Genomic DNA, 16,444 nt, shown 5'->3' with positions numbered 1-16,444 from the left:
GGCAACAAGACGGGCGGCAGTATTTTGCACAACCTGGAGTTTGTTGAGGGAGGCTACGTTAGCTGAAAATAAGAGGGTATTACAGTAGTCAAGTCTACTTAGTACCAAGGCTTGCATTAGCGTTTTCTTGGTGGATGAAGGTAGAAGGGGAAAAACCCTTCTAAGAAGGCTGAGGATGTAGAAGCATGAGCCAGCAGTATTATTAGCATGTGCCGCAAGAGTTAGTTTGTGATCAATTCTGACACCTAGGTTCTTGACCACTTCTTTAGGATCAGGGGCAGGACCAAGTTCTTCCGGCCACCAGGTAGGCAACCAGCGTGTGACAGCTCCTCCAAACAACATGATTTCAGATTTCCCTGCGTTGAGTTGTAAATAGTTAGCGCGCATCCAGGCAGCGATGGATTTCATGCTTTTAGATGCAGTTAGATGAGCTCGGGCTAAATTGTTTGCTTTCGGGGTCATTGTATGGTCTCTGCTTTTTTAGTGTTTTATGTTTTTGGGATAAACACAGTGTGCAATTTAGGATATTGTCATATGATATGTTTATACTCTCTGTGATTGAGGGTTCACCCTTACAAAATTGCAGCCCCTTTTTCCCTTTAACAGGCCTTAGTCTTGGAGACTGTCTGGTAGCATTATGAAGAATTAATGTGTGTAACATTAATGGGCTTGTTCGATCTTTATTTACCTTGCTTTAAATGTTATTTGCCCTCTGGTGGGATACGTAGAATGCAATATTTGAAAAATTGGTTTCCAGGAAAAGTGGATTGCTGGGGTTTGACTACATGTGAATGTCGTGAACTGGGGTTCGAGAGTTGAAGCTTTGGCAGTGCAAGATGGCTGTTGGTATTATTTATGATGAATGAAAAAAAGTTTAGAATACCTTATGTAGTTCTTTCTTCTCTTTTTATGAAAATTAGTATTCAGCAGATTACACACTACAGCGTCAAACATATTAATTATTTTATCATGGTAGTTAGTAGGTTTTGAAACACAGGGTTTTAGAAGCCCAATAAAGCATTTTATGTACAAAGATTTGACACAAGGTTTTATCATTTATTCAGAGATGACTCTGTTGTCTAAGAACTCTGCTCATACTTGAAAATTGTAATAAAAGAAATTTATACTTCACGGTATATGCATAAGGTAAGCTGAAAACGGACAATATTTCAGGAGTAGAATATATTTAAGACATTTGAGAAGGGGTACTGACATTTAAAATTTCTTTTCAGACCTTACCCTCAACATTTTTCAGGGAAGTGTTACATCAAGGATTTGATCAGGATTTAGTGGTGAGAGCCCTAACTGGATTGAGGAGCGGTGCCCTTTTACAGCCCCTCAGATTGGACCTTGAAATGAAGCCCCTCTATCTGTTAGCCACTCTAAGGACACTCCTCTACTTGTTTCGCATTTGGGCTACTGAAGAATTGCAACCGTTCAGAGAAGGTCTTGCAGACATTCTTAAACTACAATGTTCTAAGAAAATCAAGTGGCTGGCGTACATTAAAAATAATTGCATGATCTGGGCCTAGCTAACATTCTGTCTCATCCACTGCAGTTAGTGTGGTTAAATTAAGATACTGGGAGAGTGTTGCTGCTCAGAATGAATCACTTAATTCTATGGGTAGCCTCACAAGGCTTTTTTTATTGCATAAGTTTGTGCCTAAGACAGAGGAATTTCTAAACCACATTTAACCATCTCTCTCCTTCCCTTCGCAGCCAAAGTCACTGAGAAGATCGTCAACGCCCAGCAAACAAACTTCATCGAAGAGAACGCCATCCTCGACTCCTCCCAGTCCGGATTCCGCAGTAAACACAGCACCGAGACTGCTCTCCGCGCCACCACAGATGACATCCACATGCTCCTCTACCAAGGCCACACTGCAGCCCTCATCTCACTGGACCTCTCCACAGCCTTCGACATCGTCTCCCACCGCACACTCAGCGTAGTATAGTATCCTACGCCGACAACACCCAGCTCATCCTCTCCCTCACGAAGGACCCTGAAACCACCAGACTCCGCTTCCAAGAAGGAAAGAAAGACATTGCAGCTTGGATGAGCAGCAGCTGTCTGAAACTCAACTGGGAGAAGTCAGAAGTCCTCGTACTTGGACCTACCCCCTCAGCTTGGAACAACTCCTAGTGGCCCAAAACCCTCGGCAATCCTCCCACCCCCCACAGACCACACCGAGAACCTCGCCATCATACTCAACTCCTCCCTCACCATGGCCCGACAAATCATCACCATCGCCTCCACCTGCTTCAACACCCTCTGCATCCTCTGCAAAGCCTTCAAGTGGATCCCCTGTGGCCCGAAAGACCGTCACCCACGCACTCATAAAAAGCAGACTGGACCATGGAAACACCTTGGAATCAACAAATCCATGCTACGCAAACTCCAGACCATCCAGAACACCACGGCCAGACTCGCCCTCGGCATTCGACGACATGAGCACATCACCCAACACCTGCGAGAGGGAAACAGCGTTTACATTGCATGAGCTACAACGCATGTGATTACAACGCAGTTGGTACAATGACCGTGTTGGTACAACACAAGCCATTAAATCACACGTCGTTTCTACGACTTGCTGCAGGGGGCGCGCTAAACTAAGGAATAGTATAATTTACTATTCCAACACCTTCCCTACTGTTGCACATGCTGGAGTTGGAATAGTAAATTATACTATTCCTAAGTCCAGCGCGCCCCCTACGGCAAGTCATAGAAAAAACCTGCGATGTAATGGTTTGCGATGTAACAACGTGGTCATTGTAACAACCGCGTTGTAATCGCATACGTTGTAGCGCACGCAAAGTGACATCACATATTCCCTGCGAGATCTCCACTGGCTCCCCGTCAAGATGAGAGTAACCTTCAAGCTACTCACCCATGTGCTACAACGCATGTGATTACAACACAGTTGTTACAACGACCGCGTTGGTACAACACAAGCCATTAAATCACAAGTCATTTCTACGACTTGCTGCAGGGGGCGCGCTAAACTAAGGAATAGTATAATTTACTATTCCAACACCTTCCCTACTGTTGCACACGCTGGAGTTGGAATAGTAAATTATACTATTCTTAAGTCCAGCGCGCCCCCTACAGCAAGTCATAGAAACGACTTGCGATGTAATGGTTTGCGATGTAACAACGCGGTCATTGTAACAACCGCGTTGTAAATGCATGCGTTGTAGCGCATGCGATGTGACATCGCATATTCCCTGCGAGATCTCCACTGGCTCCCCGTCAGTGCTTAATTTGTAAAATATTAAGTGCCAGGGCCCTGACCAGGAGGACACTGCAGCTTGCACCACCCATCTCTCTTGTCATCGCTGCCAAAACAGCTACTAACCATCTCTCTCGCATGTAAATGCGACAGTTCAGATTATTCCAGATCCCCAAAGCTAAAGGAATAACTGGGGAGGCAGGTATTAGTAATTTTAATGCATATTGTATTCCTAAACTATCATTGTTCTGCTCATCTCTAAATTAGATGAGCAGCACCACCATGTGGTGGACTGTTTTAAATATGGTGTTGACAATTAGGTGCCGGTGCCAAGCACCGGAAACTAATTAGGTACCGGTGCTTTGCAATGGAAAGCTCCGGCTCAAATTAAGCACTGCTCCCCATCAAGATGAGAGTAACCTTCAAGCTACTCACCTATGCCTACAAATCCCTCCACAACACCGGACCCAAAAACCTCAACGGAAGAGTCTCCTTCCACACACCCGAAAGGAACCTCCGCTTCCCCGACCTCGCCCCAGAAGAAACCCCACGCATCCGCAGTACCAGAGTGGGTGAATGAGCCTTCTCCTACATCGAAGCCGAAGCCTGGAACGAGCTCCCAGTCAACATCAGACACTCCCCTACTTGCACACCTTCAGGAAGAGCCCAGGGCCAGACTGGGAAACAAAACCGGCCCTGGCAAAGTGCTTTGCCAGCCCCACCGGGGCTTGGGGGTGCCGCCGAGCTCTTAGCGAGGGCCGGTTTTTGGCCGATTTTGTTACAGGGACGATTTTGCAGCTATGCTGCAAAAACGGCCCTGTAACAAAAACGGCCCCCAGGGGCCCAAAACCGGCCCCCACCCGTGCGGCACACCGGGGGATTGCTCGGTGCCCGCTACGGCCAGTCCGGCCCTGGAAGTGCCTCAAGACCTGGCTTTTCGGCTGAATCGGAAAAATAAAGTTTTGCAAAAATTATGGCAAAACAAAACAAGAGAGCCAAAAGGCAGGCATCCAACACCAGAACTGTTGGTTTTGCCAATGCTTGTTGACTCTTGAATCGCAAAGCAATTTAGTAACATGAATTACACTAATAGGAATTTTTACATGCTCTGGTGTGTCTCCTATTTTGTATATTAGAATCTGAACCTGGCGTTTGGTAAACTGCTTTCAATGAAAGACATACAGAACAGAACAATAAACTATCGATTAAAGGCGTCTCAATAATATCATTCAAAAAACATATCTGACTTTGTTCACAAACATTGTACTAACCATTTTAGCTTGAAAGGTGCTAGTGATAACAATATAGGACTAATACGCACTATAAAGTGTGGTAGCTCTAAGGACAGACATATCAAGGAAAGCAAGCTTAGGTTTCAGTGATGTTGTCTCTCTGAACCTTTTAAGCAAAGCTACCAATGTCCATTGCTAGAATTGTGCATTACTACTTAAACATTGTTATACAGACCATGGAATCACATTTTTTTTTAAAAAAACTGTTTTGTCTCTATGAGGCACTTGAAGTACAGTAAACATACACTCCACAGAAATGTAGTGAGTTTTCACATATTAAAATAGATCAATATATCGACATTGGAACAATAAAAAACACAATACCTCTAAAGCAGTTTTGAGATTGGGAAGTGCATTTGGATCGACTGACAAAACTTGTATGATTTTTGCTTTTCCAGATCCCCTTGCAGCACCCTTTTTGCTTTTCTCCACTTGTAGCGGTGTTTCGGGCTTTTTCTGGGGTGATACTGGAATCCAAGGGACCAATAAGCCCTGAGCTAGTTCGTTCGACAACATTACCAAGAGTACAGTGTTCCTGAAAAAAGAAAATTATAGAAAAATCACCGAATAACCAACGAGCAAAACTGCGCAACAACTGCCAAACTCCTGAAACAACGTCTCTGATACAAAGTGCACTTACAACTAAAAGTTGCTCTTATGTTCATTATGTTATTTGCAAGGCCGAAGTACAGGCTAATGCTACACAACCCTATTTTATTCCAGATTGATTCAGTGAGGGGGGCTGATTCACAAAGCCATTTACATACCTAATTAGGCACACACATGCTACGATTTGCAAGTTTGAGCATGAAATTCATAAAACATGCACATACCTCAAAAATTGATTTACTAACGAACAAGTTACATGCCTTAGCTAATGCCTTATCTGGTAGAGACTTAGCAACAGATTCCTTACCTTTGAGTTTTCCCAGGCAGTAGACTGAATGTGGAAGTTTTTCGTGAGCAGTATCCCTGTGTGCTGGTAGGTGGTGTCAATTGGCTCTGTGTGCATTGTATGCGCCAGAAGTGGCGCCCTTGGCACCTATATAGGCGCTACCCAGGTGCGCTGACATCAGGTATTTTTTTACGACTATCCATGCCAGAAGGGTGGAGCTATTTAGAACACTCACCACTAGTGTGGAAAACTAGGGCCCTGTAAGGTGTCAGCCATGTCACTAGAAATCCGTTCTCAGAGCGGGAAGGATGAGTGGGTCGGTAAGGAATCTGCGGCTAGATATAGTCTCTACCAGTTAAGGCAGAGGTCTTCAAACTTTGTTGCGCTGAGCCCCCCTAAGCTAATTATTTTGAAGTCAGGCCCCCCTCCAAAACTTTATGGCAAGGACAGGAAAAGCTGGAGGAGCAGGACTAAGCACAGAGGTTTGAGCATGTGACACCATTGCAGGGGTACTTTTTCTGCAGCTCATAACCCACAGTAATGTGCAACTTATAAAAGAGTAAAAGCTTGAAACAAAAACAGAAATTGACCAACAAACACTACCCCCATAGTTGGGGGAGTTGTGAGCCCCTCACACTCCTGGTCCCCAGTACAACACCAAATGCTTCACTAATGAGGTCCCCAGTACAACACCAAATGCTTCACTAATGATATATGCATTCCTTAGTAGCAGGCAGTCACATGTTCCTCTTTCACCCCTTTCCCCACCGTGCCTGGCCATCACTCCAGTCTTGACACAGGCTCTCTATACCTTTCAGAAAAAATAGCTCCCACACGGTGTCCCTTCTGCAGCAAGGGTTCCCTATGCACTAATGCTAGCAAGGAATATGAGCCCTGATGTCTCTTTTGCAAAGACACCCAGGTGCTACCCATGAAACGAACCCTTGATGCAAAGTAATTCAAGGCAGCATGTAGTAAGACTTTGTTACTTTGGGAAACTATCTAATGCAAATCCTGACTTGCTTTGGATAGTAAATCCCAAGAAAACACTGTGCATCAGGTTTGCATCCCAAAAGTAACGCAAACCTGTTGCAAAGCATTAGTAAATCTTGTCCCTACAGTGGCGCTGCGCAGCCTTGTATTACATTTGGGTACTATCCAGTGCAAATTGTGATTTGCACTGGATTGTTAATACCAATAAACTTTGCGTTAGGTTTGTTTAAAAAAAAGTAACACAAACTTTACGCAAAGTCTTTGTAAATCTAAGCCTACATCATTGCTGCAGCCTGTCTTAAGCTGTGTGTAGTAAACTTTTAAAATATTGACATTCACAGTGCTTCCTCTCAAAAACAGGGACCTTGTAGCATTATAAAACAAAATCACTATTCCCCACTGCATCAAGCAGGATTTAATTCTGACTCTCTCTCACACACACAGACATCTGCAGCAATTGCATTAACCAACTGAGATTTCATCCTTTATGAGTGCCTTTCCCACTAATTATTTTGTGTGTGTATTATTCTAATATGCAGTTAACATAAAGTTGAAAAAAAACATTTTTGTTCTTTGTAGGGCTGTAATTGATCCTTGCAACACACTGACTGACCTCTGCCCCATGCCAATTAAAATCACAGTTCCCATGCTTTTTTTTATAGGCCTTTAGCTGCGTGTAAATGAAGATAGCCTTGAAACGGGACAAATAAATGAATAAGTTCCTGCTTCCAGGACATTTTCATTTACACTTCTTTTCTGAGACATTTGCGCCCCCCTGAGAATGCCGCCATGGACCCCTAGGGGGGCGCGCCCCACAGTTTGAAGACGTCTGAGTTAAGGCATTATTGATGCTAAGTAACTTGTTCATCTGATAAAGACTTCTAGCCACAGATTTCTTACCGTTTGAATAGATACCTCCCCGGAGGTGGGTTTGCAGACCAATTTCGCACAAGGATATCCTGCAGGACCGAATAGGTGAAGTGCCCATCACTACGAACTGGACTATCCAGACAGTAATGTTTGGTAAACGTGTGCCAAGATACCCACGTTGCTGCCTGACAGATGTATAGGACCGAACCTCCACATGCTAACGCAGTGGTCGCAGCTTTCGCTCTGGTGGAATGAGCTCACAAGCCTTCAGGAGGTTACATGTTGGCCAATGTGTAGCAGATTTTGATGCAAAGCACAACCCATCTAGAGCTGGTTCACTTCTGCACTCTCTGGCTGGGTGGGAATTGGCACAGCTGTAGCTACAAAAGGAGCGAAAGGCAGATGGTGGGTGACGTGGGGTCATGGAAAGGTGCATGGGCTTTGCTGTAGTCCAACTGTCCTTGAAGCACTCGAACGTCAAATCTGCTTGGTCTCCAAAGAGACTGGTACCTTTGAAGGGTATGTCCATAAGGGAAGCTTGGACATCCCGAAAACAGCCAGTTGTTCTCAACCATGCATAACGCCTCAGGGTCACTGTTGATGAAACTGCTCTGCCTAGTCAGTTAGACATGCTGAGTCTACATCGCACTGTGAACTTGCTGCATCTCTCCTGTTGGCAACAGCCTGAAAGAGGACAGCCCGGGATGTACAATGCACTATTCATGTCAAGCCCCATTACCTGCTCATGTGGTCAACTTGTGCTGATGCGTCTCCTCTGGCTTGAACTCTTTGTGGCTTCTCTACTGACACTGGACTGCAGTGGCAGTTTTACACGGGATTGAAGATTTCGGCTTGGGAGCTGTACGGCAGACCTGCTAGTGGCGTGCCCATTGAGGCAGATGCAACCTACAGGCTTAGATCCAAAAGGTGCTTGTTCTGGCCTCCGGGCAGAACTCACACTGGTTGTGCTTATTCTTGCAGTTTCAACCTCTGGTCAGGGATCATCTCCTGCTTCAGTGACTACAGCAGCTCCTCCTCAGGATTGGCTTATATGTGTTGGGGATGGAGTAAAGTGGTCAGCAGCAGCAGTCCAAAGCCTCCGGCCTCACAGGGGTGCTAATCAGCAATGTATGAATTCTTAGCTTGATTTTTATAAAGAGTTCACTGTGGGGGCTGTAATGGAAGACACCTCATGACTTCGGCTGGCTCAGGCTTTGCTCCAAGGGAAGTAAGCAATTTCTGGTTGGGTCTGACGCCGGAAACACAGATGGCTGCTCGTCCTGGATAGTCTCCCCTACTGTAGGGTGGGACACTTTGTTTCTCTCTATGATCAGGCATGCAGGGTTCTAGGTGCTATACAGATCTTCAGCACATTGTACAGACTTGCAGTAATGTTCCCTTATCTGCGGGAGACTGGTAGTCATGCGGACACCAGCCCTGGTTACACAGTAGTTCGGGTATTCTGTAGAGCACTTACTTCCGTGATAAAGAAGAACTTGGACCTGGAACTAAGTGGGATTGTTTGTGTCCTACTTTCATAAACATTTTGCAGACAGGGGTGATGGATCCACTGCCTAAGGTTTCAGAACCATATGGATTAGTTCTCTTTCAAATATAATTTCCTTGCTGCTCCTTTGATACGTCTTTGCATGAGGCATTGGCTCCCACAGCAGGTAGCTGTGATGGTAAATTCAAGCAAGAGTATCTAAACATGGGCACAATAAAGCATGTGAGATGTCTGCACATGGCCGTCATCAACCTTCCTGGATCAGTAATTAGGGTCATATGCTGCCTAGAAACTGCCTCACCTTGAACAACAGAAACCGCAGACCCACCATTCACCCATACCATCTACAAAACGGAAGTGTTCTAGAAGAACTTGTCAGCATTCCTTTGTTAATAAGATCTTTTCATTTCTAAGGGAAGCCCTGTCTCTATCCTCTCTCAATTCAATATCTGGGTCTCCACCTTCCAGTCACAGAATGCAGGAAATACCCTTCCACTGACTGTGGAGCTGTCCTCATCCTCCATCTTTTGCCATTCTAACCCGTGGGAACTGAAAAGGAGCCCTACTGGTCCCAGTACTCTGATTCCTACCCCAGACACTTTTGCCAGAGAAAGAAAGGTCTGGTCATACTTAACATCCACAAAACATGGTATGCAGCCATCACCACTTTATGTGATGCAGTGCATTACCAGTCCAGAATCCAGCTACCTCGCCTATCACTTGTTGACTTTATGGTTGTTTTGACCCCATACAGCGGCTGCTGCCTTTTGGCTGGATTAACACTCTAAAATTACCATTTACACATATACAGTAGTCCAGTGACCAATGTGTGTGTACACGTGGAGCACCCTCCCAGGTCACAGAACTGGTTCACGACCTCGCCTTACCAGGGACAGGTCTAACCCTTTGTGCACATACTAAATTAGTGTGATGCCAGGGTCAAAGTACAAGTCAGAATACCAGTTTCATAAGCAGTGGGTACTTAGGGAAGGTTCACCATGCATGGGACATTGCTGTCCAAACAGTGAGTTTGACCTTAGGAGTCCTCTCTCTGTTGCCAAAATTATACTTCTCCGAATATGCACCTCAAACAACCAAAGAGGATTTGGGGGTGCTAAAGCCACATTTATAAATCTTTCCCTAGATAGAAGTGCACATATAGAATAGAACGCTATATTAAAAGCATTCGGGAGTGTTTTAAAAATGACAGAATAGTTGAACAGCCCTAAATAGGCTCTTGAGTGGGAACCACCAGACCTGCGCCTGCAGAGTCCCAGTTGGCTCCATTGGCACAAACTAGCTAGTAATGAATAGTGGGCTAAATATGTTCCTGCTCTACATTTCCGTCAGTTTATAGTGGAGCCGCCGTTGCAAATAGTACAACCCTCTGCAACCGATTGCAACAATTTATATGCCATTACCTATCATCCATGCATCATAAACAATACAAAAAGTATGTGTCCCATTTCTTGCACATGCATACATTGTGTAACCTGGCACAAAGTGTCCCATTTTACATGACTGATTGTTTGAGAAGAAAACTTAAATATTTGTTTCTTGATGGGCCCGTTATTAAGGAAGATCTGAAAAGATATAAACTTAAAGAAGATCAAAAAAACAGAGAATAAGAAACATAGTACATTTCTGTGACACTCATGATAGGTTTTATACCAGAAAAAGATTGAATTAAGAACCATAATTTATGTTGTTAGTTAAACTTACCCATTATGACCAGTTTCTTTCATGGCATTCAGCAGGAGTTGCAAGGTGTTTACAAGTTCTGCTTGTCTTCCTGAGCGTATTAGATGTTTATTGTGATTTAAGACATAGACCACAGCATTATGGGTTATCCATGCCTCTGCTAACTCAACGCCAAGTTCTGCTGCTTTCAAAAAATTCTCTGTCGCATACTGGGATAATTGTTTTATCCAATCTCTAGAAATTCAGTTTTAGAAAAAGAAACTATGAGTATACTTAAAACGACGACACCGAAAGTAAAACAGTATACAAAGCTAATCTGTATTCACTGTCCTTCTGAACGGCAACAATCCATGTAAAAATCAAACTGTTCATCAGTGCAGCACTTGCAAATAATGTTCTTAATTTTCATCACAAGCATGCAAAAACAGCCAAGCTTTGAACCAAGCCAGGTTTCCAAAGTCGGATCCCTGTCCCATTTCGGAAGTTGATCTTCGTCTTTTTGGTGACACGCTCAAAATCCCATAAGTACCGTCATTTTTCAAGTCATTTTTAGAACCAGAGTGGTTTCTTTTTTCGATAAACATATTCATTTAGCATGATTTATATGCAAAATTGAATTATAAACACGTTGAACAATAGTTACACAATATTATCTGCCCTTCACTTTTGTCCTGGCGATAAAAGTATGAAAATTACTTTCTATGTGACTCCATTTCTTTCAGTCCATGAGATATTTCCCATCCATATCCCTTCACCTGTTCACATCTTGAAAAACAATGATAAAGTGAGAGTCTGGTTTTGGACCAATGGTTGAAGCTCAGTGGGAGGGGTTTGGTAATGGAGAAAAAAGTATATCAATCAATCAAACAATCCGGAGGGATAAAGTGCGCTACTCACCCGTGAGGGTCTCAAGGCGCTAGGGGAGTGTGGGGGGGGTTGCAGTCCGGCCAGCCGAAGAGCCAGGTCTTGAGGTTCTTCCTGAAGGTGTGCAAAGTGGGGAAGCATCTGATGTTGACTGGGAGTTCGTTCCAGGCTTTATCCGCGATGCAGGAGAAGGCTCTTCCACCCGCTCTGTTTCTGCAGAAGCGTGTTGGTTTCTGCCAGGGCGAGGTTGGTGGAGCAGAGGTTCCTTTTGGGTACGTGGAAGGAGACTCTTTCATTTAGGTATTTGGGTCCGGTGTTGTGAAGGGATTTGTAGGTGTGTGTGAGTACCTTGAAGGTTACTCTCTTCTCCACGGGGAGCCAGTGGAGATCTCGCAGGTGTTGGGTGATGTGTTCATGTCGAAGGATGCCAAGGACGGGTCTGGCCGCGAAGATCTGGAAAGTCTGGAGTTTGTGTATCAGGGATTTGTTGATTCCAGCGTAGAGGGCATTTCCATAGTCCAGTCTGCTTGTCCTGAGTGCATGCGTGACTGTCTCTCTGGCTTTGGGGGGATCCACTTGAAGGTCTTGCGAAGGGTGTTGAAGCATGTGGAGGCGATGACTTTGATCTGCTGGGTCATGGTGAGGGAGAAGTTGAGTATGATGCCGAGGTTTCGGGCATGGTCTGTGGGGGGGTGCTGAGGGAGGCGGGCCACCAGGAGCTGTCCCACGCAGAGGGGGCGGGTCTGAGGACTAGAACTTCTGTCTTCTCCGAGTTGAGTTTCAAACAGATGCTATTCATCCAAGCTGCAACGTCTTTCATTCCTTCTTGGAAGCTGAGTCTGGTGGTGTCGGCGGTTCCTCGTGAGGGAGAGGATGAGCTGGGTGTTGTCGGTGTAGGATACAACAAGGACCTGCTCACACTGTGAACGGATATCTCATACATCCGTATTGATGGCTATGAATATTAGACCCTCATTTATAGCTTGCGATTCTATCGTCTAAGCTATTTTACGGTGTAGTTCACTAACAGAAGACGAAAACAATTTGTCTACGAGGTATGTCAGAATGACTGTCTATGTATAATAGTCCTATGTCTCCCCCACCCGAATATGGTGAAAAAGGAGTGAAAAAGGAGTGAAAGGAGTGTTGGTGCCTCACGGTAGCAACACTCCTTTCACTCCTTTTTCACTCCTTTTTCACCATATTCGGGTGGGGGAGACATAGGACTATTATACATAGACAGTCATTCTGACATACCTCGTAGACAAATTGTTTTCGTCTTCTGTTAGTGAACTACACCGTAAAATAGCTTAGACGATAGAATCGCAAGCTATAAATGAGGGTCTAATATTCATAGCCATCAATACGGATGTATGAGATATCCGTTCACAGTGTGAGCAGGTCCTTGTTGTTTATAATGTACTGAGTGGGGGATGACCTGCATTCTGCCCCTTTAGCTCCTTTATATAGATTGGTGTAGGATACAATCCTGAGTCCATGCTGTCTGACGATGGCTGCAAGGGGGGCCATGTAGATGTTGAAGAGCATGGTACTCCGCAGTTGATCAATGTGGGTTTTGAGAGGGAAGGCAGGAGTCTGATCCTTTGGGTTCTGCCGGCGAGGAAGGAGTGGAGCCAGTCGAGGAAAGTCCCCTGTATTCCTGCGTCTTGGAGTCTGGCTGCTTGGGTGCGATGGGAGACGGTGTCGAAGGCTCTTGTGTGCGATGGCGAGTCCTCCTCCTGGGTGGTTGTGGTGGTCCTTCCTCTGTATCTTGTAGCCGTCGGGAATGGCGGTTGTGATGTCGGTGGCGGAGGAGGCGTTGGTCCACGTTTCTGTGAAGAAGGCGATGTCTGGCTGGAGGGTGTAAAGACGGTCCCAGATCTCTATGGCATGTCTGTGCAGGGAGCGCACGTTGAGGAGGATGCACTTCAGGGCTTCATTGGTGGTGGTGTTCATTGTGGGGGCAGCGGTCGTGGCGGTGTGGAGTGTGGTGAAGGTTTGGCGGCAGTGGCAGCAGGAGAACTGGCAATGGGTGGTGTTCCGCGTGGACTACTGGCAGCTGTTGTTTCTCCTGGGGTTCAGGGGGCTGAGGGCAGCTGAGTCATAGCAGTGGGTGGTCGGAGATCCAGGGTCGCTGGTGCTGGTCACGGTCGGGTTGCGGAGGGGCGCAGACGGGCTTGCCTTTGGCGTTCCCGCTGCACAGCGGCGACCATTGAATAGGGGAAGGGGGAGGGAAGCGCAGCTGGGAGGCGGGAGACAGCCGGGGGAGGGCCTGCGGGGGCAGTAGCAGCGGGAAGAGGGCGGCGAAGTGGGCAAGGAGGACAAGTGTGACTAAAGTAACTGATGGTAAAAAGCACAATTGTAAAGGGCACAACAGTGAAGGGGCACAACAGTAAACACAACAGTGAAAGGGCACAACAGTAAACACGGAGGACCAGAGTAACTAAGTGACTGAAGGTAAAAAAAGCACAACAGTGAGGGCACAACACTAAACACAGCACAATAACCGTAAACACGGCACAATACCACGAGGCAAACCGGCGGAGAGTGGACTCGAACCCTGCCATGCAGGGCAGCGGCACAACAGCGGAGCTGCGGGGGGGAGAGCAAGTCTCTGACCAGGACTAAGTGAGGTTCCTTCATTAAGGTAACTTTATCTTATTGTAAAATCCTGACCTGGAATGATCTCCTCCTTCACCTCCAGCAAAGCCAGGCACTGCACCAATTCAGGAAAGACCTCAAGACCTGGCTTTTTGAATGAGCCCAACAGAGCTGCGCACATCCACCCCTCAGCGCCTTGAGATCCTAACAGGTGAGTAGCGCGCTCTACAAAACCCTGATTGATTGATAGCTTCTGCTAGTTTATGTCCGGGCAAAAAGTTTATAGAACTTACTGACCAAATCTTGTATTACTCTGGGAAGAAGCTTCAAGAGCGTAGTATTGGCAGAACGTGTGTGAGGTAGATTATGTAGCCACTTGGTATATGTCTGACAGAAACAAGACTGTTGAATGCCATGTCAGTCGGATTTACTTTGATGGAGTGGTTGGAGATACCAAATGGGGGCTAGGTCTAGGCAAAGTGTAACAATGCATATTATAAAGACTTATCTGTCTGGCAATGAAGGTCGTAGCCTGTGCTCAACTGACATCATTACCTTCAGATCAGAAAAAGTAATGAATGTGAAAAGCTGTGTTGAGACAGATGGAAACACATGGTGCCCCTCACATCTAGATGGTTACCTCATTACCCATGTTACCTAAGTTGACGTAACATAGGAAAATGGGAGGAAAGTTGGGAGAATTATATTTTCAATCAAACAAAACTCCAATAGTTCATTTTAAATAATGGAAAGATGATACAGAAAAACCACCCCATCCCTCTGTAACACAGTAATAAAAGTTTCAAAGGCACAGGTAGCTTATGGGATAGGCCGATTGTTAGAAGTGGGATTTCTGGTTGGCTAGGGCTTGCGCCAAAGCCAGGCAGAAACCACCAATCTAAGTCAGGGCTGGGGAGTTACACGCCAAAGATAACCCCTGCTCACCCCCTTGGTAGCTTGGCACGAGCAGTCAGGCTTATCCCAGAGGCAATGTGTAAAGCGTTTGCGCGCGCACCCAGCAACAACACCCAAGGCCCACCACAAAAGAAACTCCACACAAGGTTATATATAAAAATAGCCTTTGTATTACACCAAAACACATTAGATAATATTCACACAATTTACACTGTGCCAACTGGCACTGGGTGGAATTTACAGGGGACTATTTACACAAGACAGGGCCACATGGACCACTGTCAGAATTAGCACAAATCACCAATTGTAACTGTAGAAATGTAGAACAAATAATAAATTTAGCGCACAACCAGTAACCACTGGTAAAAGGTAAGTACACCCTACGCAATCCTAAACACCTTAGGCATATATCACGCAGGGAACCATGAACTCACTAGCATAACCTATACTAGGAAAACAGTCTCCTATGCATAGACACAGTTAGGAATAAAAATAGCATAAAGGCAATGCACATTGCACAAACGTACACAGGTAAAAAATAACCATGTACCCTAGGTGAGGGCACACCACAGGAAAACTGTCCCCAGGCCAACTTGGCCTCTCAGGGGCTCAAACGCCCTTTGTCCAAAATGTCAGGGCTGGGCTGCCAAAGCAGCGTAAGCACCAGCGCACAGGGGCACCACCTAAACGTTGCAGATGCCCACTAAGTACTGGGCAGTTGTGAAGATGTACCTGGGCACTAGCGTGCCTCCTGAGCCCCTCTCTGGGACTTTAAATGAAAAAATGCCCCAAACGTGGCAGCTGCCTGCGTTCTCGCAGGGCAGCTGGAAAGTAACCAGTTACCAACAAAAAGGCCCCAATCAGGTCAGGGACTCTCGGTGCCTCTGGAGCCCCCTTTTCGATGCGCAAGGGCACTCTGGTTCTAAAAGAGGACACTGCCTCTAACTGTGGCCCCCACCTATCTGGGCCATCACCCGTGGGGCGCTGTCCCGAATAATGCCCCCGCTGCACGTGGGCTCCAATGGGGGACTTCTTTCCAAAAATGCCCTCGCTGTATGCCAGGTCGTTGCGAGGGCGCTCCTCGCAGCTCGCCCTTGCGCGCGCCCGCCCGCTCACAGCCCCACTCACTGGGCTTGTTCAGGACTCGAGGCGTTTCCTCCCTGCTTACCCGCGGAACTCTGGGACCTTCCTTCCCTAGTACCGCGGGGCTCTCCCAGGCTCACGGGAGCCCCGCTTAGATTTCCTGGTTCCTGGCTAAGCCATGCCCCCCAGCAGGCAACGCCGCTTTCTCCTTCCTGGTTGCTCGTGGCACTGGCGGCGATTTCAGACCTCCTTCTCTGCTGGCAATCGTGGGGTGGGCACCCGCTCAGCGCACAAAAGTGCGGGGTGGGCACCCGCTTCAAAGGTATCGGCAATTGCGGGGTAGGCTCCCGCTTTCTATAAAATAAATTCAGTAGCAGGGTAGGCTCCCGCTTAAAGCGCATAAACGCGGGGTGGGCTCCCGCTCGGTTTTCTTAGCGCCGAGATGCAGGGTGGGCACTTGCTCGATAAATAGCAATTGTGGGGGGGATCCCAC

The 16,444-nt window shown here is 46.4% G+C and overlaps 1 protein-coding gene across 1 annotated transcript in view; it reads right to left on the bottom strand.

Annotated features, from left to right (window-relative positions):
• CFAP46 (cilia and flagella associated protein 46) overlaps positions 1–16,444 on the bottom strand; it is a 1,240,276-nt gene that overhangs the window by 781,643 nt on the left and 442,189 nt on the right. The window contains exons 19-20 of the mRNA XM_085606190.1: positions 10,510–10,722; positions 4,847–5,057 (exon numbers count right to left, since the gene is read on the bottom strand). Coding sequence (XP_085462316.1) covers positions 4,847–5,057; positions 10,510–10,722 — 424 coding nt within the window. The remainder of the gene's footprint in view (positions 1–4,846; positions 5,058–10,509; positions 10,723–16,444) is intronic.

Source organism: Triturus cristatus, chromosome 1_2 (genome assembly GCF_964204655.1).
Source record: "Triturus cristatus chromosome 1_2, aTriCri1.1, whole genome shotgun sequence".
Taxonomy (NCBI): Eukaryota; Metazoa; Chordata; class Amphibia; order Caudata; family Salamandridae; genus Triturus; species Triturus cristatus.
The sequence above is the reverse complement of the archived record's forward strand: the minus strand, read 5'-3'. Positions and strand labels throughout refer to the sequence as shown.